General features: G+C 38.4%; 3 protein-coding genes across 3 annotated transcripts; 1 reads left to right on the top strand and 2 right to left on the bottom strand.

The window, feature by feature from the left end:
- Positions 1-1,980: 1,980 nt before the first annotated feature.
- Positions 1,981-3,763, top strand: LOC146479959 (uncharacterized). The gene has a single exon (XM_085110802.1). The coding sequence runs from the start codon at positions 2,039-2,041 to the stop codon at positions 3,761-3,763; it is 1,725 nt and encodes a 574-aa protein (XP_084966928.1). The 5' UTR covers positions 1,981-2,038.
- A 3-nt stretch (positions 3,764-3,766) lies between these two features.
- On the bottom strand, positions 3,767-5,838 carry LOC146479960 (uncharacterized). The gene has a single exon (XM_085110803.1). The coding sequence runs from the start codon at positions 5,758-5,760 to the stop codon at positions 4,213-4,215; it is 1,548 nt and encodes a 515-aa protein (XP_084966929.1). The 5' UTR covers positions 5,761-5,838; the 3' UTR covers positions 3,767-4,212.
- Positions 5,839-9,330: 3,492 nt separating this feature from the next.
- On the bottom strand, positions 9,331-17,822 carry LOC146479961 (uncharacterized). The gene is made up of 5 exons (XM_085110808.1): positions 17,593-17,822; positions 17,284-17,504; positions 13,551-13,650; positions 12,155-12,304; positions 9,331-10,405 (listed from the first exon to the last, which is right to left on the bottom strand). The coding sequence occupies exons 1-5, from the start codon at positions 17,705-17,707 to the stop codon at positions 9,888-9,890; spliced, it is 1,104 nt and encodes a 367-aa protein (XP_084966934.1). The 5' UTR covers positions 17,708-17,822; the 3' UTR covers positions 9,331-9,887.
- Between the last annotated feature and the right edge of the window lie 6,621 nt (positions 17,823-24,443).

Below are 24,443 nucleotides of genomic sequence, written 5' to 3' on the forward strand. Positions count from 1 at the left end.
GCTTCAGTTAGAAGGCATTTGGTTTTATTCCCTTTGAATGTTCACTGAAACGTAAAACTGAATCGAGTGGCAGCATTTAGCCGCGACTGAATGAAATTAAACGTCTAAAATTTGAGTTCATCTTCACCCACGCAAAGAACAATTCTCAAACATTAATTATACATGGCAAAGCATTGTCAAGTGGTCACCTATAATCAAAACAACAAGAATGCTTCATGGCTCATCACGGCGCTTTTAAATCCCTTCTTTGCGGTATGTGGGTGGAGAAATTAACCTGCGCTGACTTTCAAATTTTAATTTTAAGCCAAACTTTGTGACTTTTCCTGAACGTTTTCTGACAACCATTTGGTATGAGATTAGACTGTTCACGTGACTTGATGTTTCCATGTCAACAAAAATTTTGACAGGAAGGGTTTTTCGAAGTTTTGATTTTTTTAAATTTTACGTAGATTTTGGTATCTCTTTGTAGAGTTTGACTTTTTGAAACAATTTGAATGGTCAGGGCCCAGTGTTTCAAAGCTCGATTAAGCTATTTCTGGGTTAACATGAACTTTGATTCAAATTCAATTGCTAACCAGTAAAAGATTCTCCCAAAAGAGTTAGTCCTTTAAATTTGACTTCTCCTTACCATAAACTTAAAATTAGCGTTTGAAAAACATTTTAAACAAGCGAGTTGAAAACCCCGGTTACGTTTTAATCAGGGATTAGGGTTAATCGGCGTTTTAACAACCGGGCCCAGGGTTTTAGAGGAATCGAGAAAAGGAATATAGCGGTTCCAAAACTGATTCAAACCATAATGGGTATTGTAAGTTTCATTTCGTATTTGCTACATGAAGTTGTCGTTACCGCTGACTAAAAATGTGTAGGCGCATTTCTTCTCGTCATCAATCTCATACCCAGAGTCCTCAGCCTTTTTGGTCACCGGATGGGCGCCAGGAGAGACTCTGGGGACATCGAAAAAAAATAAAATTTTTTGATTGGCTGTTCGGTAACGGTTTCCATTGTTTTAGCGCGGAAATCCTGCGTTAATAAAATTCGATGTCCCCAGAGTCTCTCCTGGCGACTAACCGCCAAAGAGCCAGAGGATTCAGGGTACGAGACTGTCTCGCCACGTAAGCGTACGGATTTCTAGGTTTGTACCGCGATCGTCGGAGTGTAGGCACAATAACTTGCAAGTATGGCTTTCGCTCGGTTGTTTTGCTTGTATTTCTGTATTGTGCGCAAAGTTTGTAAGCTAGCATGTCGCTCAGACGTACCGATGCTCTGATGTTTCAGTTTCCAGCGTAAATTAAATGTGAGTTTACCTGAATGAATACGAGTTATTGGCCTGGCCCAGCGCAGTTAGCCGCTACAGACATCCTTTTCTTGTAAAGAAGTCTGTCCTTAGCGCTCATGGATTTGTGACTATTGAAATACAGCGAGATGAGTGTGAAAAGGACAGGGGATGTTGTTTTGACCACACAGTTGAAGGGGTGGCTTGGTGCTTCCATGGTCGTCCGAGGGATAATTTAACGCAAAGTCTTCACATCCATTAAGTTATCGTTATCTATTGCAGGATGTAGTCCGGCCTTGCCAAACCCTAAGTTACCCTGCCCTACTCATACCCTTGTTGGTAGTGTGCATCTTTCCTTATTGAAAGCTGGATGATTGGATAATGGCATTCCAGAGTTTTGATAAGCTTGGCGGCCATTGGATTTTGGCCATTAGACCATGCCCGGCCAAAGTGACCATTAAAACAACTTCTAATTTTTCTGACACCCAATGAAATAAGCAAGATCTAGTAACATTTCTTGTTTGTTTGTATATCTAGATTAAGTTTGCTTTGAAATTATTAAAACTCAATTATGTGATATAATTCAAGTAGAATACGAGGACTATAAAACAATATATAACAAATGATTTTTTTTCGCTCGGCAGTGTTTATAGCACAAGTGCTAGTAAGGCCGAACATTAAACTTCACAAACCACAATAACATGAATAGACCCATTTGGCTAAAAAGTCACGTGATTTGAATTGGGTGTTTACATCATATTCAAGATGGCGGCCGCATGCGTTTGTTGTCGCAGCCATGTTCAGTGTTGTTCGTGTTTTTATTATGAGACTAGAAATTGGTCAAAAACTTTGACAAATTTCCCGAAAATTAGTCTTTTGACTTGTTCTGACTGGCTTGGTCAGGGAGGAAAGAAAAACGCAGGAGAAAAAAGCTACAAGTTCTTTCGTGAAGGATATGTCTATGATATCTACACGTGTGAGGGATCTGGTGTATTTTACGTAAAAGCTCGCTGCTATCGATCGCTTCGAAAGAGTGAAGACCCGCACTATTTAGTATTGATGTTAAAGGAGCAAGATAATAGGGCTGCAGTTTGCCGAGCTCATTGTTCTTGTAAGGGAGGGAGCGGTGGACACTGTAACCACATATTGGCATTGTTGTATCAGTTGAATGATTATTGTTGCTTAGAAGTTAAAGATATATCAAGCGATGTTAGTTGCACCAGTCGACCTCAGTCTTGGCATATCCCAAGAGCTACTTCCATCTGTCCTTTACCTGTGATGGCGACTCACTATGCACGTGCTGAAACCGATCGGGAAGAAGAACGGAAAAGAGCCCCTGTCAGATGTAAGTTGTATGATGCAAGAGGTCCCGCTCTAAGAAAAGGACTTCCAATGCACCATTTGATGGACCAAGTTAGCTTTTTAAAAGGAAAGGAAACACCTCCTCCGTTTTCTTATCTATTAAGCGATCAAGAACCAGGTTTATTAATGAATACAATATTTGGGAATGTTCCCCTTGGTGCTTGTCTGACATACCAATTACAAGACTTTGGTCGACCAAACACAACCTTTGTTTGTAACCACACAAGGGAAAATTGTATCACAGACAGTACTTCAGTACAGTGTTCTGAATTTCCTGCTCTTCCCCCTGGCATTGATCACAATAATGTGTTTGATTTGTCTGACCTGGATGTGCTGAATCAACCTGAACTGTCTGCTTTTTTTGTTGACAATTTAATCATAAATGAAAGGGAATCTCATGCCTTAGAGAGGGGAACAGTCCTTCAAGGAGAATCATCTGAATGGCTGAATCAGCATAAGACCAGGCTCACTGCATCGAATTTTGGGAAAGTATATTCAAGAATCCACAGGCCCTCAGATTCAATGTTGAAAAGTATTTTTTGTGCGAAAGATTTGTCAAATGTGAGGGCTATTGCACATGGCAAGGGAAAGGAGAGGATTGCACGAACAATATATTCCAAAAACATGCAACAAAAAGTGCCAGGTTTTGCAGTATTTGATGCTGGGATTTCTGTACATCCAAAATTTCCTTTCCTTGGTGCCACCCCAGATGGGAAAGTGTTTGATCCATCATCAAACAGTAAATATGGATTGCTGGAGGTCAAGTGTCCTTTTTCCAAACGAGGAGATACTATTGATCAAGCAGCAGAAGACCCAGCCTTTTATATTGAAAAAATTGGGGCTAATTTTTACCTTAAGAAAAGTCATTCATATTTTGCCCAAGTACAAGGACAGTTGGCCCTTACTGGTTTACCTTGGTGTGACTTTTGTGTTTACTTGTCTGACTCGAATGAAATGTGTGTAGACAGAATCCAGTTTGATCCTGACTACTGGGAAAACAAGCTTCTTCCTAAATTGAAGAATTTCTTTTTCAATTATGCCCTTCCTTTTATTGTTGTGCAAGCAAAGACTGTTGAAAGCTGTTCACGAAACAATGAACCATTAGTTTTTGTAGTTAACCACACCTGACACTTAAGTACACTTTGATTTTAATGTAAGAAGTAAATAGTAACAGTCATTTGCTGAAAGTGGTTATAACTCACAAAACTAGTAATTATTACAAGAACGGTTTCTCTGTTGGTAAGGAACTGGTCATTACTTTTGAACAGGGGAAAGGAGGTTCCCTTTTTTGGAAGGTAAAAAACTGCAAGCCCAAGTCCCATGGCAGAGCCGAAAAAAGATGACCCCCCATTTCTTTATTAGAATAATAGGGTCCCTACTCTAACCATTCTTCTAAAAATACTTTTGCCCACTTGTCTTTTTTCCCTCCCTCCTCTACATGAATAATGACTAGTGTCTAAAAAAAGGTAGTCAATTACACACTAGTGAAAATGTGTTAAATAGAAAAGGAGTGCTGTCTTTATTTTCTGCACCTTAAGAAAAAGGAGTTTTAAAATTGAACTGCAATTGTTGTGTTATCAAGCAAGAACCGGGTTCTGAAAATTTGAAAGTAAGCAAGCCACAGTCCATATTTGGTTAATGCATCCAAACATAGAGACAGGAATGACTGAGTGAAATATTCGAAATCTACGGACCTTACATATCGCCCTCTCCACATGTATGCGATGCCTTGCAATTGTTTGAGTCTTGACAACATCATCTTCTTCAAATCCAACTTTATCTTTAAGAAAGGGGGGAATGTTCAACTGCAAGTCAAGCTTTTTTAATTCATCCTGGATATCAAAACCTTTGTCAGCCATTAAAGAATCCCCCTTCTTTATTTCACTAACTGTTAGTTTCTTACGAAGAATATCTAAGAAACCAGACCTCTCGACTATTTGTTTATCACTGATGGATCCCTCATAAAGTTGAGATACAAACATGATTCCACCTTTGGGATCAACACCAAGAAGGCATTTCAATGTTGTGTGAGATTTGTATGTACTGTAACTTTCACTGTGCTTCTGAAGTGCACTCGGAACTTCAATCTTAAGTTCAGTTGCATCAATAATGCAAATGTTATTCGGATACTTTTCCAAGAATTCCACAGGTGCGTTTTGCAAAATAATATCCCTGTGTGGCCATATTTTGAGGCTTCCAAGTGTCACATATAGGTAGTTAATCCAGGTAAGGAATATATTATTAACCGTACTATCACTGATACCAAATCTTTCTCCTAGATCAATGATGGTCAAACCCATTCGAAGTCTCATTAAAACAAGAAGGTACTCATCCTCGACTGTCAGTTTATGTGCTGTAGGACGCGTGAAAGTAGACTCATTTTGTTCTTCTTGATCGTTCATATCATCTGGGTCATCAAGATCACCATCAAACAATCTTTCTGTATCAATGACACTGTTTTTTCTAGCCTCACTATCCCAGTAGATTAACAGTTTTCTATCTAGGTTCGGTAGTACAAACCGCAGCGTGTTCATAAACTCACCATGAGAACAGAATCCAGTAAAGTGAGTAAACAATTTTTCCTCTATCTTAGGTGTGATGCACTTTGAAAGCAAATGAGCTGCAGAAAACTTATGTGAGCAGGGAATTCGCTCATAGTCGTCAGAGGTAGTGCAGATGTCATCCTCAAACGTCTGTGTTTTTCTGGAAACTAAAATTATGTCACTGTTTGTGTTTGTGACAACGTCTCCTTCTCCTTCGGATGCAGTGTCGGTTTCTTCCTCTTCCTCGGCCCTGATTGCCTCCAGCTTTTCCGTAACAGAACGCCGTTTTTGAACAACCTTATCTTTGTTCCATGCAAAGATAGAAGGCACTACACCATCTTTAAGTCGCTTTTTTACAGAGTATGGATTCACGAAGTCTTCAGTCACAAAGTGTTCGCCACATATCTTAGTATGCCGATTTACCTTGAAATATCGAGGATCGCGTCTCATTTTCGTAATCCAAACAGATAGCATGGTCGGTGAATCAAGTGGTAAATTATGCCAGGAAATATCCTTTCGATCGGAACTATTATAGCACCCTCCAGCGCAACAGTAGTGAGGCATGGCGATTAATTTCTTCATCAACACGTGGAGGTTGTTTACATGTTATACCCAATTCAGGTCACGTGACAAATTACCGCGCGTTAGCCGAATTTGTCTATTACAGGTTCAAACTATTTAAAACGACTGTTAGTGAGAAAGATAAGGAAATCTATGCTAAATATAAGGGAATCAGAAATGAAATCACAAGCAAGTTAAGGATCCTAAAGACTCGTTACTTCGGTAAGGTTCGCGGCGGCTTACTGGAATCCTATCACGGAAGCTACTAACCTAATAGACGAAACCGAATTGGTCTTTTAAAGCGTGAAGACGGTGGCCTTGCAGTCTCCGACAAAGAAAAAGCAAATCTAATGAGCGAGCGTTTTGCAACTATTGGAGACAGGCTCGAGGAACGGACCTCACAACAACATCCAGGGAAACGATAATGAAGAAAGGTTAGTCCCCCCAGTCTCGGAAATCAATGTGTGCGAAGACTTTATTTGCAAGACATTAAAGACACTCAAGCCAAGTAAAGCCACTGGTCCTGATGACAAACTATTGAAGTTAGCTGAACCATACATAACCGCACCTCTTACTTGCCTATTTACATTCAGTGCTCACCTCGGAGAACCTTTTCCGAATGGAAAAAAGCTCGGCTGGTTCCAGTTCGCAAGTAAGACGGTGAAACAGACATTAATAAGTACAGGCCTATTTCGCTCCTAAGTGTCTCAGGCAAAATAATGTCATCATGTGTAGCGGAAAACTATTGTGAAGCACGTTGTTGAAAATAATTTGGGTATTAATTACTATTGTGACTAGAGGGAGGGGTACTCCGCTGAACTATTACTGGTTCACCTCAAAGAAACCTGGTGAAAAGCCATCGATATCATAATAATCAAGTGGTTGCTGTGGCCTTATTTGACATCAGACTTCGTTGACGTTCGACTTTATCTCTGACGAGATCGTATTAGATAAGCTTAAGTCTCAGTTTAAAATTAAAGGAACGGTATAAAGAGGATATTACATGGCCGCGCGAAGATACGAAATTTCTCTTCAAGTGTTGAAAAATATTTCACGAGTGAGCGCAGCGAACGAGTAAAATATTTTTCAACATGAGAAGAGAAATTTCGTATCTCCAAGCGACCATGCAATTTTCTTTTTATTACATAAAATCCTCACAATACAACAACATATGCTTTGTTCTTTATTTCAAAAACTAAGGTTTGAAATTGAGTACATAAGCTTACAGTCAGTTGTTTATTTGTATCAATCGCAAACCAGGCCGAGTTATGTCAATACAAAGTAAGACAAGCGAAAAGGCCACAAATAAAATCTATATAAATAGAAAACGTATAAACAGATAGGTCCCTGGTATAAACTAATCGCATATTAAATATGGTTAGAAATTTGGCTCACAATAACTAGTAAATCTGAACATACTGTTCTATTAAGCTTACTACTTTCATCGTTGCTTTCAACTACCCTCACACAACTCGACGTCGTGCGCAGTTTTCCTCTTTGTATTAGGATTTTCTTGTTCTTCTACGAATTCGATCAGTTTCTTATCGGCTGTGATCTCGAAAAATCTGCTTGTGCTTGTCTCCATTTTAGAATTAACTTAACTTCGACTCGCGAAAAGACCAACTCAAAAACTCCCAAAAGACCAAACGACAGCCAAACGGCGGAAAACCCTTCGGAAAACCACAAGTGCTTGACAGCGCGCGAAAATACTGCAAGCTGATTGGTCAAAACTGATATCACACATGTGTGGATAAAAATGATCTCGCCACTGGCGGGATAGCGTTTTTATCGATTTTCTACCACTCGGTATACCACTACATTTTATATAATAAACTGTCTTAGATGAACGACTCTCTAAGGGATAGATCTCAATATTCCGTCTGTTCATGTCCAGCGCCGTCACCAGTGTTAAATGTCACTAGAGGGGTTCCTGAAGGTTCAGTATTACGCCCCACACTATTCGCCATGTATACTAATGATTTGCCGACTTCCATTTTTCCGGCACCGTATTTATGTACGGAGACGATACTCCCGTTTATTGTATCTGCAACACGGTTGATAACGTAAGCACCTCTCTAAATGACGCGCTCTCTGAATTTAATAACTAGTGCTTGGAGAACTCTTTAACACCTAACTTGGCAAAGTGCGAAGCAATGTTACTTCAGAGAAAACAATTCATCGGATTACGTAATTCTGTAGTTGGCGAGGAACGGATCGAGTGGGTTAATTACATTCGCCTTCTAGAGGTAACTATTGACTATTGACAACAGACTCTCCTGGTCAAAACTGACACCGTATCAGTGTAAAGAAGAGTTTTATTAACAAGTTGAACCAACTCATTCTTGAACAGAGCAGCCCTGTTAGATTTGTATTTTAAAGTCATCCTCCCTTCAGTCTTATATGGCCTCGTCGTATGGGGAGGTTGTAATAATTTAGAACATCTAAATTATTTAGAGCTACTCCATCATAGAGCCGCCAGAGTGATCTACAACCTACCCCAACACACGCCAACTGATGACGTATACCGACACTGCAACTGGAATACAATCAGTTACGAATACAAATTACGTTTAATTAAACTAATCTATAAAGTGCTCAATGGCGAAGCCCCACGATATATATAATACGATTACTGTAAAAAGATTTAAAAAAAAATTCTATTAGCCATAAAGGCGCTATTTTATGGAACGCCATCTTAAAGTACAATGGATTTACTTTTAAGGTTTTTTACAATAAGGTGAAAGAGGATAAAGTATTTAAAGAACTTGATTTTAACGTCCAGTCTGTGCAATCACTCCCCAGACATTGCACCGTAATGTTATTATGTTTTAATATTCAATACACAACCTTGTTTATTTTCTCTTATTATTCTCTTACTCCTAAAAACCACTATTACTGTACCATTTCAAATTCATTTTAAATTCTTTTATCTTGTAGGTTTTACCTTTCACGACCCCACAAGCATTTTTATGCTTAAAACTTAATTGTGTTTAAATAAAGAATGTGTTGTTGATGTTGTTGCCATCATTGTCTAATTGAGTTGTGCTTTGTTTTCTTGATCCACAGTCTAACTGGGCTTCGTGGTGCTGACGCATGACATATCCTACAAACGAAGGGGATCGTGAATGGTCACACTTTTGGGATTTCATCCTTCGACTCAAATGCTAGAATCCTGATCTTTTACAGCACAATATATAAAACAGTGACAGGAAAGTACTGCTTATTAGATTTCATCCACAGACTGAAAACTTAGAACCACGCCATACAGTACTTGCATAAGAAGCAACATCGCAGAATCGGGCTACTTTACATATGACATTTTCATCTGAATGGTCACACTTTAGGATTTCATGTAGAGACTAAAACGTTAGAATCACTTTTTACAGTATAATAAACAGCACCACAGGAAAGTACTGCGCAGTAGCTTTCCCCAGTTTGAATCAGTCACACTTTAGGATTTCATCCCGAGACTCAAGCGTTACAATCACCTTGTACACGGCATAATAGAAAGCACCACAGGAAAGTACTCCGCAGTAGCTTTCATTTGAATGGTCACAGTTTAGGATTTCATCCCGAGACTCAAACGTTACAATCACCTTGTACACGGCATAATAGAAATCACCACAGTGAAGCACTGCTCAGCAGCTTTCATTTGAATGGTCACAGTTTAGGATTTCATCCTGAGACCCAAACGTTACAATCACCTTGTACAACATAATAGAAAGTAGCACAGGAAAGCACTGCTTAAGAGCTAAGAAATCTCCCGAACATATGGTACAATGGAACACAGACCTCGTTAAAACAACAGTCAAAGCAAACGAGCCCCTGTCTTCTATGTTCTATTTGTACATGAGCAATAAAATAAATGAGTTGCAAAAAGGCCTTAAAGAGGCATTGGTAGAAATTTAAACTTTTAGTATGTGGTTTATGATTTCTTTATGGAAAAAATCAAAGCAGAAATCAGCCTTAGTGACTGCGCCGGATAAGGATTCCTTCTTTTCACCGATCAGATGAGAATTCGCAGGAGCTGCATGTTTGACCGCCGCAAGAGGCCTGTGTAAGTGTAATGTCAAAGGTCAAATGTGAAAACAAAAATCATGATTGTTAAGGTTTATTTACAAGTACCGATTTATCGGCCCGATCAGTTCCTAACAAACAAAGACTTTCCAGAAATCGCCAGGCGACAGGCCAACTGTGAAGTCATCACATTCCGCACGGTCTGTACTAAGAAGCCAGTGGTATTTATACCATACAATGGCGACGTGATCGTAGAGTCGTCCGTCGCCATGGTGTTTATAGCTCCATTTTTTATCTTCCCACTGATTACAACCATTTGCTAACTTTGAGTTGTCATTCTCCATTCTCACAAACGAGCCACATGAACCAGGCAAGACATTGGTCTGACCGCTGAAGTACTGGACTACAGCCTCCCCAGAGCTGTTAGTGGCTGTGGTAACATGGAATGTACGTCCCACCTGTTGCTTTCTGCAGTGGAATCTCAGTTGAGTGAAGGACAAGTGCGCTCGCAGCTCCTTCATAGCGCTATTTTTGACAACCATCTTGTTGCTTTGGTAATCACTTATACCACGGTATGACGTCTGTTTGGACAACTGAGGGTGGGTGGCTGGACTGCCAATCACTACGTTAAAAACAAGAAGCCATCCACCTGAAATGAGCAAGTTTCAAAGGATGGTCAGGTGATGAAATGTTGGTTGCGGTCACATCTACCCCTTAACTATATTTGGTGGTTTCAGTTTAAGACAGTGGTAACTTTAGTGAGTTATTTTGGTAATGTGGCCGCTCCTCTGTTTGTTCTAGAAATTTACGCTTTGATGATCCAAAAATAAAAGAACGAAAATGGTGCTGGGGTCACACAAAAGCAATAAATTATGGTCAAGACAATGCTCACTATAAAGTAACTATTTTGGTAAAGTAACGAACGTAACTTTAGTTAAACCCAAGCAGGGTGCATGCATTAAACCTTAGTAAAGAAACGGAGAACCAATCAAAATGTGTCCATTTCGAATACGTGCGCATTATTTTATGCATAAACACATGCTTCATTTGGGCAAAATTTTTGGAGGCTTTTTTACCCCGGCGAAGTTGGCGGCCTGGTGCCCTTCCGTTTGTGGTGAACCCACACCATTGGCATTGTACTTCCCCGCCTTAAAGGATGGATCATTTTATTTTTGAGAGGAAGGGCGGGGGGGGGGGGGGGGGGAGGGGGGTGTTGGGCAATTTTATTCTGTTAAGAATTTTTTTTTCGCCTTTGGGCTTTGCAAGAATTTTTTTAGCACCTTAAGTTTGTCCACGAATTTTTTTCCCGTCAGTTTTCAGTTTTCGTATTTATTAAAGTATCACCAAAAATGAGCATCATGAGGTATGCGTTTACAAGTATGTAACAGAAAATGATACATGTTCCTCAAGCACTGCTTTCTCTTCAGATTGATACAAGCTGCATTTAGTCTATTCAGTGTTACATGTTGGGTTACAAAAATAAATGAGAAATTCTATTCAGCTGAATTTCAATAAAAATGCCTGGATGTTTTTATCCAATGCCAGGAAATCAGTATTGAATGTCTTATTTAAAACGCAAATGTGAAATGGAAAGTGATATTTTATGAAATGAATTTTATTTTATGCCAGATTCAGTGAAATCATTGAAATTTATGTTTTAATACAAGAGATAGATGGAAATGATGTGTTTATGATTTTTATGATATGAAGCACAAAGAGGTGAATTATTATACAAATAATTACACAGCATTTTTGTCTGTTGAAATTAAATTATGACAAAAATTTCAGATTAGTTTTTCATTTGCTCTAACAGGATCCTACAAGTAGAAAGGCTCGCTCGATTTTAAAGATAGTGTTTAATGGGTTTAAGTACAATCGCTCTACTAATAATGGGTAGAGTGGTTGTACTTAAATCCATTAAACGCTAAAGGACAATTAAGTCCTATAAAGGACATCTTAATATCGTCCTTTACAGTTGTATACATTAAAGACTGTAAACACTATTTAACAACAGTTATTGTTTATTTAATTAAAAGATATCAGATATGTTTAAGTTATATTTTATTTATTTTTATTATATTTATATTTTTATATTTTTATATTTTTTCTCAAAAGAGTAGTAAAATTTGGAGAATAACAAATAGTTAAGATTTGATGTAGTTTAAAAATTAGAATTTGAAGTTAAAATTTGATATACGGACACCCAAAGAGTCCCCTACCAACCTGGTGTGTTCTTGCGTTCTTTAAAACACCTAATTCCAATCAAATTCATGTTTACCCCCACCTTAAGTAGGATTAGATGTTAAGTCCAGAAGCCATTGCATTCACCCTACTGGGGGCCTGCAGTGGGGGAGGGGGACTTCAGCGTCTCTTAAGGGAAGCGCAATCCCAGACCTACCTCCATCAGTTGTTAAATCACAGTAGACTTTTAAAGGGTTTCCATTCCTCTCGGGGTCGATCCAGTACTCCCCGTTTTTGTTAGAGATTCCGATATCCCGGATGTGTTTGCATGACTGAGCGGGATGGTCTGGATGGGAACCGATCGCTACTGCAAGGCATTAGTCAAGAAAGAAAATGATATCAGTGGGTGTTCAATAAATCCATATTTTCATCTGGCATCAAATTTCTATTTGAATAGCGATTGTTATTTGCGCATATCTCGGCTGAACTAGTAGACGTTTGATGATTGATCATCGCTTCATCTTTTATAAGAAAGAGAATGTTAAGGAGGCTTGCAGCAGTTTTTCTGGACTTAGGGTGGAAGTTTTGAAATTACTATCTCGCATACAAAATAAACTTCCTTCATACTACATCATCATTTCAACATATAATCAAAGCTAATTAACTCATTGGTTTCCAAGAAACAACTATTACCACAGCAAGGTAGCGCATAGCCTCTCATTTTAAACATTGTCGATTATCTCGAAATCTAGTCAGACACTTTATGACGAAACTTTAGGGATTTAAACTACTCAATCTAGAGAACTTGTAGGCGAAATTAGAAAAAAATCTGTATGAGGGTTTGAAAGCAAATAATGAATCATTTTTTACGGGGTGATTTTGTTTATTCCCGCATTTTTCACCAATATCTCTGGCAAAATAAAACTTGACACTTTGTCTTTTGTGTGAAAAGGTCTTTCCACATACTTTAAAACGCTCTTGAAGAGATATTGCCAGAGATAATGATAACCGTTCCTATGGCAATAGGTGTTACTTAAAAACCGATGAGAAAATTAACTTTGATCGTATGTTGAAATGATGATGTAGTATGAAGGAGATCGAAGTCTATCTTGTATGAGAGATTTTAATTTCAAAACTTCCACCCTAAGTCCAGAAAAACTGCTGCAAGCCTCCTCAAGACGAAGAAATATAAAAACGTTTAGGCTAACATCATGCCAACTGTACAGTTAAAGGACAATTTTGAAAATGGTTTTTGTACTGTTTTATATTTCTTACATCGAAGCTGAAGATATACCACTTATTGCCAACATGTAGCAGGTCTTCGCCTTTTGCTAGAAGCTAACTACAACGAACAGGTACCAATGTTAAAGGCGCCCCGAGTACAAGCTGTCTACAGCTTCTTGTTGCTTTGTGTTTTCCTGAAGCTTTCAATTTTCAATCTTACACTTTACTTAGGACTGCCTAATCTGGTACCGAAATCTTCTCACTCTTCGGATGCGAAGACAAACAACTGGGTACGAGATTAAGGTTGCCAGGCGAGGATTTCTTTTTTAAACCTAAACAGCCAAAAAGGTAAAGATTACCCGTCGTATGAATGTAAAAGTGTCACTCACCAGCGCATTTTTTCCCTGCGTATCCTGGGTAACAGTGTCCGCCACTCCTCGTGGCCGACATCTGTCCTTTGCGCTGTCTGCCATTGTCAATACAGGACACCTGTGTTATTAGTGAATTGCAATATGTGAGATTTTCCTGCAAATTTGCATCACGTTTCAAATATTTCACCGTAAAGCTAAATGAATAATCTGAAATAGTAAGTTTTGAAGCCTTTTTTTTTACATAGAAGCGCGCAACCCTTTAGACTGAAAACTGAGTAATTGACTGTTTACTGGAGTGTCACGTTCCTGACAAGAACAATGCACTTAAGAAACACTTAGGGACTATTTGTTCTTTTATGTTTGTAGCTTTGTTTTATTGATTGCATGATTACCGAATATCCGTTTTTTGGCTAAGTAAGTAAGTAAGTAAGTAAGTAAGTAAGTAAGTAAGTAAGTAAGTAAGTAAGTAAGTAAGTAAGTAAGTAAGTAAGTAAGTAAGTAAGTAAGTAAGTTTATTAACGTGACTGAACACTTAGCTAACCAGCTACTTTACAGGAATAGTCACAAAATAAAATAGTAATAATAATAATAAAAGGAAAAAGTAATGAAAATGATAAATGAAAATACTGAAAAAGATGAAAAAGATACTATTTACAATGTTTCTAAGATTATTGAATATATAGTATAAAATTGTATGAAATGTTTTAAAATATATCAGCATTTGATTACAACATGTAGCGGCCGGCCAAATCCGTATCTAATATCTGTTTCTTGAACAGTTTGTAAGAGTCCGCACAAAGCTTTTTACATGATTATTTCCTTTACGTCAAAGACATGTATTAAGATCCTTTTTCTGTAAGCCATTTCTCGGTTGCGAGGAGTTTTCAAACTGTAAGGAGTTCACGGAGCTATTTCTAACGGAGTCTCTAAGAGAACGTGGAGTAACTTGTTCTCAACCCCGGAGTCAAGATCAGACGTAAGTTACGCTTGTAAAATTCCATGTATTCTTTCCTTTCGTTTTTTACGGCGTTGAATTCGTAGTTTTTCCGTTTCTTTAGACTTAGACAATTGTATTCTTTTTAGTTTTCACCGCAAGTGTTGTAAATAGACGGCTCAGCCTGATCCTAATAAACGCATTAGTCTTGCTGCCCTTGCCGTGTACTTCACTGTGGTTGACCTGGCGAACTCCAGGACACAACACCCCGTGTCTGCGGTACTGGGAACGCGACACGGAGTGAATTACGAGCCTTTGCGTTTTTGCTAATATCCAAACATACTAGACTTTATCAATCACAAGATAATAAGCTAAGAAAGTGTGTGAGGCTTTCTTGATATTTCCATTGGTTCCTGAGAAAATGGATTGTAAACTTTTTCGATGGCTGTCATCCGCTGAGACGCCAAATGAAAAATATTGGGAATTTTAAAATTTTTTAACATAGAAGGCAAAATTAGGGCATTCTTTCTTAATTTGCCTTTAACCGAGGGCAAAATTATCCACCCTGGATTGGTCTAGCAGCAAAAATACTTGCTCCTCATTGGCTGAGCCCGTCATTTCTACCTTTATGTGGTTTCTTCGTTTTGTGCTGCTGCAGCAACAACGAAACCTTTCAGATTCTTTGGAGGTGGACTTTGTAAGCCGGATTGTTTGTGCCAAAAATACTTGGAAATCGAGTGCTACAGCTATAAAGGAAATTCCTAAAGGTGAATTTTCGTTTCTTGCAAGAAACAGTAAAAGATTATTTGTGTCAAAAGCTAATAACTTGATCAGATTTCTTTGGTTGAAAAACTGAAATCACCCATGGCCGCGACTAAGTGCTTTCACATCGCTACGGCTTCTTCCAGCGAGCGATAACCGAACAATAATAACAGCGCCCTTTTGATGGGAGGAGGGAGCAGGTCAAATTCAGTAGAAGAAATTGCTCTCCAAGTTCCTTCTTTGAACCCACCGTTAGCTATTTTTTATCGATCTGTGTTCGTGTGATTGTCAAGCGGTGGAAACCTTATTCACAGTGCACGTGAAGCCATTAACTGATGCCTAGCATTTGGTTTAATTGTTGTTAGTTTTTTCATGAATTAAACTGGCATTTTCTCTTACAAATACACGTATATAATAATCACCTTTTCTCGTTTTGTCTGTGTTGTACGCTAAGAAACAGGTGAATAGTTTGTTTGTTTTGCTTACGCGGGTGGGCGTTTTTACGCCGGGCCAGGGCTGAGTGTTTTACGAAGTGCCTTGATAGTTTTAAGGAATTTTTGCCTTCTATGTTATAAACACGTAATCGCAATGAGTCCTCATAGAGTCAAGGATTAATTTCCACTTGTATTTTCAAAGGTTTGGCAAATTTGCAAAAACTTTGAAAATTCAAGTGGAAATTAATCCTTAATTCTACTCGGCCTCGTGCGATTACATATACTTAGCCCGACACACTTCGGAGCCACCAGCAAATAAACCTTTATTAATTTTTATTATTACTTATTTGTTTCATTGATGTGCGACGAACATGAGGGCCAAATTTGGTTTAAATCCGATAAATAGATGGATAAATAGATGACCTATTAATTCGTTTGGAGGAAAGGAATAGAGGGATTATTCGGAGAAAAAAAATTAAATTAAATAAAATAATAAACAACTAGTAAAATGCTCCTAAGTTTTGGGCACTGAAAGACCTCGAGAATTTTTGCACTTTATCAAACATCGGCTTTGCCGCCGACCGGTGGAAAACCCCTAAAGAGCGTCGCGAACAAAAGCAGTCCATAAAATAGTCGCGTTAAGCAACGACTGGTCAGTACCAGAAGAAACAATTCAGTCAGTAAAGTCTTATTAGCGTAAAAGGAAAAAGAATTTACTTTTTCTTAAAGGGGAAGTATCACGAGAATTTGATGTCATTTGAAAACCCAAACGTTTGCCTGTCAACAGAAACAAGAAAACAATTGTCTAGTTTTGTTATAAATTATCACCTCAGTGAAACAAAACTGTCAATTAGTGCCTCTATTCAGAGACAGAGTAGGCCGGTATGGATTGAAACTTGAAAAAAATTAGGCTAATTTTTTTGAAGTTCTTGCATTTTTGATTCCAAAATGCGCTAGAATAGATCAAGAAATGTTCCTTTCAAGAATTGAGTTGATTTCTTTTCTCTCGGTGTTCTAGAATTATTTTGTAGCTAAGTTAAGGTCTTTTTTCACCATTTCTAAGAAAAGAGGTCAAAAACACCATGGCACTTCCCCGTTAAGTTTCATGGCGTACAATATAATTTTAGATTGCTGTTTTCTTCGTGTGCTGAATTCTTAGTTGCGCCAAACTACGCAAATTTTAATACCATTATCTACGATCGTGGATGAATTTTTACCAGCGAAAAAATGTAAAAAGGCCGCTGAATGCCTTATAGGAATTATTGGATTATTACACCTATGTGTATTCGTTGACTAGGCTTCTAAAGCAATTGGTGTATCTTGCCTTATTTCAATGTTTTTAAAAACTTACTTTCAGCAGTTCTAACATCAGAACCGGTTTTGTCGTTTACACTAAACTAAACGGTGACGACACCTAGTTCGCGTGCTTTAGATAATCACTTGTTACGCCAATCTAGTTTCTATAGTTCCCTTACTTGCTGGTAATCATCAGAAAAGAGAGAGTTCTGCGGACGTTCTCAGTAGTTTGATAATTGGATGTTGTATCCTTAATCTTGTAGGCGTATTGTAATTTTAAGATAACAAGGTTCAACCAATGGTAGGTATATTGACATAGTCGTACCTTTACAGAGCCATAGTATGTCGATCCTTTCTTCGGTTTGAAATCTTTTGGTTTCATCTGCCGGGTTTTGTTGTTTAGATCACAAATGCGGCGGTTTGCTTTGGAACTGCTCGGGTGCACGTTAAAAGACTTGCAACTGTCATTGGTTATGCATTTTAGCTGGCATTCGAACTCGTCATAAACAGTAGCCGTTTTAATGGCGTGGCCAACTAGAGCATGGTCTGTTAAGAAAAGGAAATAGAATGATTTTATCGTCTGGACAAATTAGAAGAAAGGACATAAAAGGTCGATTATCTTTAGTCTACTTACCAGATTGAGATTCAAAAACAGTCCCACAGAAGTCAGAGTTTGCCACCACAAATGCAGACAAGAGTAAGCTCAGACTAGCCAGAAAGGCCAGAGTGTTTAGCCACGAATTTGCCATAACGGACGATAACAGACTGAGGGTGTAGCTGCGAATTGGTCAAATATCTTCCGTAGAAAAGAACTTCCTTGCACCTGCTAAATGATGTCAGCTTCGGGGGTGAACAAACTGTTTGTGCTTCCTCTTTAACAAGTCGCAATTAACTCCTCAGCATAATTAATACAGCATCTCATTCACCTTTTCTACTTCCAAGAAGAAACGAAGAAAGCTAACTCCCAGAATTTATAGTTCCCAATGAAATGTTATTTTGTAACGTTCGTCTTTAGTCATGGAAATCATGATGTTAATTGCGGTACGAGAATTGAATGTCGTGCCAGCATCGTTACTTTGAGAAAACAGTTGAAATAATTAAGAGAGACTTTCCACAAATATCGACCAAGTGGTGGCACAAGTCAAGAAATCGATTTCGTTCATATTTTGTTCATAGGTAGTCCCTAGTGAGAAACAAACTGAGCTGTAGTTAGTTTTTCCAAATACCGCTTCCTTTCGCGTAATTATGCGAAAAACGATTTTGTCTCAGTTGAGCTCAAAGTCCGCTTTCGGCGGGATGGAATTTTCCTTAACTTTCGATGGCTCGCGTATCAATCAACAGACTGTTACTAACCTTCAAATGGCATTTATTGCTCTATTAGGTCTTCTTCTTCTGTTTTACGGAAAAACATTTAAAACCTAAGTTACTTTTACGTCCGAAATAGGTTTAGAAAAGCATGCTATAAATGCAAACTTTCAGCAACCACATTTTAGCACTAAAATATTGCCAATTTTACCCATGGGCGATTTCCCTATAATGACTTTCTATGGCTTCACTGTATACCTATTGATCATCATATAAAAACAAAACTCTGGGTAAATGAAAATAAATGACCCGCTGGGCTTCAGATTTATCAGCATTTTCTTGAGATTTGGCGATCGAAGCGTAAAAAAGATGGCGTGACACACTGTCACGGGTACAAATATTTTTTCCTTTTAGAAAAAAATGAAGCGACGTTTAAAAGGAAGCATTTTTCATTCGCAGTAGAAAAATCTTTGGATCGAAAGTTCGGTAGGGTTACGGACAAATATATATTTCGGCTGCGTTTCATAGATGGATATTTCAGAGTATCCGGCGTTCACTCTGATGCGCAGTCTAGTTCGTTATTGTGTAATATTATTTTGTAAAAACAAATAATTGGAAAATTTATTTTCATCTTTCTTTATCACTGCCAAGAATAAATTAAACTAGAAATAGGTAAAACGCAGCAGATTTGAACTACATTAACCTGATTAAAAGTTTCGACTGTTATGTTAAACTGCATCGTTTGCGTGAAATATACGTTCGAAGTACTGTTTGTTTTACTCGTCCGTTGATCATGAGCGAGTTTTTTAGATCTCTGTAAATAAAGAAAGGAGAGAGAAATAGCATAAAGGGTCCATCTCCGTTTTTAAAAACATCGTCTATAGAGTTTTCCAATCTTCAAACATCTAAAAATGAGAGCTCGTGATTATGCAAAAACTGCCTGATTTAGTTTATTAATTTTAAAAATTTGCGAAACAAAGCACACGCGCACTCAACGACAACAACAACAACAACCAGAAAAACAAGACAGAATTCTGAACGTTTCTAAGAGAAAAAGTAATAACAATAAAGGCCGTAACAAATTTAATGAAACCAAGATAGTAGTCAATACTCGTGTTATTAATAATGTTATTTTGCTGCGCTTTTTGATCCCAAAATATTCTTTATGTGAAGATGAACGTAGTTAACTAATTAGATTTTTGAACGTCCTAATTGCATTTTCGGACCTATGAATAAATTGAATTATTATTACACCAGAGAAACAGTAAGGAACTGTAAACAAAACGGCGAGCATAGGAGTTTGCTGTTCGTTTACGTCGATAGTTGGTGGGCCATGTTCGTTTGATCGCAGACAGAACAAGGTCCAGAGAGATAGTACCTCTGCTGTCCTGTACAAAGAATATTGACCAGCACAAGTCCTGTTATGGTTTTCAAGATGCAGGGAACGAGGTTCAGCTTATTCTTGCCCATTCGGCCACGTTTTTAACGCCAGGAAACATCAAGACGATGACGATTTGGGCTTATCTGTTGAGAAACATTTATCACAAAAGACACTTATCGGGCCCATATGATCGCGGATCGCAGATCGCAGATCGCAATAAGGTCTGCGATCGTCTGCGATCATATGGAAACTACTTCTGCGATCGTCTGCGATCCTGCGATCGCGATCGCCGGCGATCGCAGAAGATAGAACCATGTTCTATCTAAAGGCTGGTTTCCATATGATCGCAGACGATCGCAGACCTTATTGCGATCTGCGATCCGCGATCATATGGAAACCAGCCTTTACTGGGACTTTCGAGAAACGGGCCCCAGGGCTTATAAGAGGCAGTTTACGGTATTCCTGGATAAATAGGAGAGAAGGTAGACACAGCGGGCGTTTTCCATTTACCAAAAGATTCTGTAAAATTCCGAGAATTTCGGTGGGAAATGTTTATCGGTGAAGAACGTGTTCCATCCATTTCCTTCTCCGTCCGATGTATTCCGCACCAAAAATGCACAATTGTTGTGGTTAAACGAAATTGCAGAGTCGGTCTTTGGAAGAAGAGAGTCTCGTGAATTCAAAAAATGATGATGACATTCCTATCCTGGCGACGATTGCAACCTATATGAGACGCGCCGATCTTCACCAAAATCAAGGTTTTTTTCGGAACACTCAAAGATTCCAAGGGTGAGATGTAATGTTTTCTTCGATAATACCACTTACCACTTACATACATGGCACAGTTGTGATAAATTAACGTTTGAAAATCTGGAGCGAGGCCATGACACACCGAGCGTTCGTATAAAGTACTACTCGAGGATAGGAAAGTCACTGAGGGAGTAGAAGAAGCCGCCATATTTCCTTACCGAAGATATGGTCGTGAACGGCCTGGAACTGGTCAAACCTTGTGAAACTCATAAATGGGACACGCAGTTCCATCGGAAAGGTTTCCAACAGGAAAACGGGACTACCTTTTCACAAGTTCCATTCTTTCGGAAAATTTTTCAGTGGAACGAACCAAAAAAAGCATGTTCCGGAATTTCCCGAGTATCTTGGTAAATGGAAAACGCCCAGAAATACCAAATGTATAGGAGCCGTAGCATGTCCTTATTGCTACTTCGTGACTTAAAATTGTTGACGCAATGTTCTGTTTTAGTTATTTTTCGTTTCTCTCCAGAAAGAAGTCGTTTCCTCTTTATCAGGTGTGGATGAATTAAGGGGGACAATTAACATACCGACAAAATTGACGGCATTCAAAATGCTTTGTTGGACTTCCAATATAATTTGCTCGTTTCTGGGTATATTTATTTTGTGTGCGAAAGTATGGAAGCAAACGGATATTAGTTACGAAAACTAGTCACTTAAAATCGTCTTTATCCCCAATTTCAAATCATCATGGGAGAAGAAGACATTGAAACGTATAAATCTTTATGGTGACACTTCCGGTTCATGGTTGTCACGCAACCGTGTAGCTTGCGAGTTGTTTATTAGAAAAGTATAGAAATGTTTATTAATTCGAAAACTGGATTGTTTTGTCAAAGTTCTTTTGATTCAGAGGGTAAGAGTACAGAAATAACCCCAGTGCGGGTTAATGAAGAATTCGATGTTAAATTCTTGTTAAAACGTGCATGAAATGATCATGAAATACTAAAAATGAACTCGTCGTCGACACATCGAGCGCGAATAGATGAAGAAAATGCCCAAATCTTATGTTGGATTGTTAATTAAGATATCGGCTTAGTTTCCGTACCTTAAATTCTCAAAATGATGCACGTTTTTTAATCTCTTTTGGCTTTCGTAGTTCGCGGTCACCGGCTACGTCACGCCATTGTTTACGATGCAAATGCCAGGGTAGGTGATAAATTCGAAGCCCTGCGAGTCACTTAAAATAATTTACCCAAACCTTTGTTTTGATATTATGATTGATAAGTACACAGTGAAGCCATAGAAAGTCATTTTATGATAATCTAAGTTATCGCCCATGGGTAAAATTGCCGGTATTTAAGTTCGAAAATTTGGTTGTTAAAAATTTGCATTTATAGCATGTTATTCTAGATCAGTTTCGGGCATAAAAGTAACCTAAGTTTTGAATGTTTTTCTGTGGAACAGAAGAAGAAGACCTAGAAAAACAATAGATGTTATTTCAAGATCCGTGACAGACTGTGGATTGGTACGCGGCCGGCCAAAGTTAAGGAAAATTCCGTCCGGCGGGAAGCGGATTTTGGCTCAACTGAACTGAAACTCGTTTTTCGCATGTTTACGCGTAAGGAAGCCGTATTTTGAAAAACTAACTACAGCCCGTTTTGTTTCTTACTAGGGCCTACCTATGAGCAAAATATGAGCGAAATCGACTTTTTGACTTGTGCCACCAAAAGTTGATTTCGGTCGATATTTGTGGGAAGTCGCTCTTAAGATTTACTCCACTGGCACGCGTTTGCTATGAGATTGTACTATTGTCGGCAAGGCGCCGAGTTGGCTATAAAAATCCCATATCAAACAAGCGCTAGTGAAATTATTGTTATTTTTAAACTGACCAAGAAATTGTTTTTCGATTCAATGATCCATTTTTTACCAGCAAAGCATATTCCTTGACTATGACAAGCCAAGATATTAAGTTCTGTTCTGTTTTGTTTTGTAATGAGAACATCTGCCATGAAATTTTTCATTATTCACATTTAATGTAGCATTCACGTGTTACAGTTTGTTTTGTATCATTTTAGCGTGTGGTATGTCGTAATGTGCTTGTGTTTTAAATTATTTTTAGAGTTAGCACGGCATGTTACAAGACTTAGTTAATGCAATATTGCCTAATTAAGAACTATTATCTCAAATTGGTTTACGTGTTTACGTGTTTGCTAATTGTAGAGGCCGTTGTTATGCGTGTATGAAATCGAGTACCCTGGTGTGAGAAAGCGTGAGTGAAGGAAAAACATGAAGGCAAAGGAGAGGAGCAAAATGGACCGTGGATAGCTTTGAAAAAAGAAGAAAAAAGAGCGAAAGTATCACACTGTTAGAAGACATTAGCGGAGAGTTAGCCATATCCTCGGCAAAACACTTATGGGACAGTCCGCGTTAGATTCGACCGCTCAATTTGGGCCAGTCGTTCGATTTCCTTCAAATTTTCAGCAACAGACAAAGTTGATATAACATTAATGAAAACACATTTCTTTTGATTCTAAACTTAACAAGACCCGAAATTTTGAGGCGAATGTTCAACCCTCCCGAATCCCCGAAAATCGACCTTTCACCGAGTCGAAATTAGCCCGTTTTCGGATGTTTGCCGCTGAAAGAATATTTATCCGAAAAACTTTACATTTATACCACGAACACATACACTATACTACTTTACAAATATGGTATATAGAACTTATATTATTGAGAACTTTTAAAAGGAGGGCATCTCAAACATACCGATGTTAACGATTCGTGCACGGAGCGTGTCAAGTGCTGCAACAAAAACCAACAATTCTCAAAATTCTGACTTACTCTGGAAGTCTCGTGTATTTTTTCAAAAAGTACTAGGATAGTGTCCTTAAACTACGGAATAATATTTAGTGACTCTCTATACTGCGAAAAGATACGGCTGCAACAATTTTGGGCAAATCTCTTATTTTCCGACACGTGTTGTGTGCAGCGATGGCATCCCAAGGCAACAAATTTCGACTTTTTCTGTCTTGACCGCAACTTAAAGTAGACAAATATGTTTTAAAAGGGTAAACAATTAAAAACATACCTTAAAAGTTCCACTCTTTTGCTTCCAAGACTTCATGTTTCACCATTAACTGTCAGCAAATTTGATGGCTGTGTCACGGATACCGTGACACGGGATCCGTGTTCTTGATTTGTTGGCTTGCAGGCGACGATCATGCTAGCTAAAAACCTGAACATCTCCACAGAGTTCCGTGAAATTAGTTCTGTTATTCAATCAGGCACTCTGCCGACCAAACAGTCATCAGTTGCAGAATTTATATCGAGGAAAGACTTGAAGTTGTCGTCCATCTTTGTTTTGAAATAACAACCGCTGACCGCAACAACACTTCCGGTCTGATCGAACCGGAAACAAAACATCGTCTACAGTAAGAAGTCGTGCACTAAGTTCAATTTCTAGGGTTTTATTGTTATTAACTTGCTGTTAATTACTTGATTATTTCTAGCTTATTTTCTACTTCAAATGCATACATGCTTATGCCGGACAACTCATTATTTAACCCTTTTACGTTATCTAGGATGTATTTTACTAAAATAACAACAAAAACTGTAAAAAACAAATATCGCAAAACCGAGAAATGTATAGAAATGAGACTTCAGAAAGGTCTCAACAGCAACTACGAATTTACAAAACTTGAAATAAATGAGATGTCAGAATGGTCTCAGCGAGAACTGCGAATTCTAATGTAAAAAGAAGAAAATGCAGGAAACTGCGAAAATTCGCAACTTTCAGTTGAAAATCGTAAACTTTGTAGCTACAATTTCGTCCTGGTCCAGCATACCGCTACAAGAGGCTAAGGCTAGCAGAGCTTTTCTTTATCTTGTTTGTATCCCGTGGGTTTTATTGAGGCTAGACTTTTCAGCGGCTCTCCTGTTTGCTATCTCCGAGAGCGACAGGTAGCTGTATGGAAGGTAATCATTAAAAACTGAGTGTACCTAAATATTATTCTGTCTCTTAGCTAGATAATTTTATAGAAAACACGAACATT

This window comes from Pavona decussata, unplaced genomic scaffold, assembly GCF_977016875.1.
Source record: "Pavona decussata unplaced genomic scaffold, jaPavDecu1.1 SCAFFOLD_58, whole genome shotgun sequence".
In the NCBI taxonomy this organism is placed as follows: domain Eukaryota; kingdom Metazoa; phylum Cnidaria; class Anthozoa; order Scleractinia; family Agariciidae; genus Pavona; species Pavona decussata.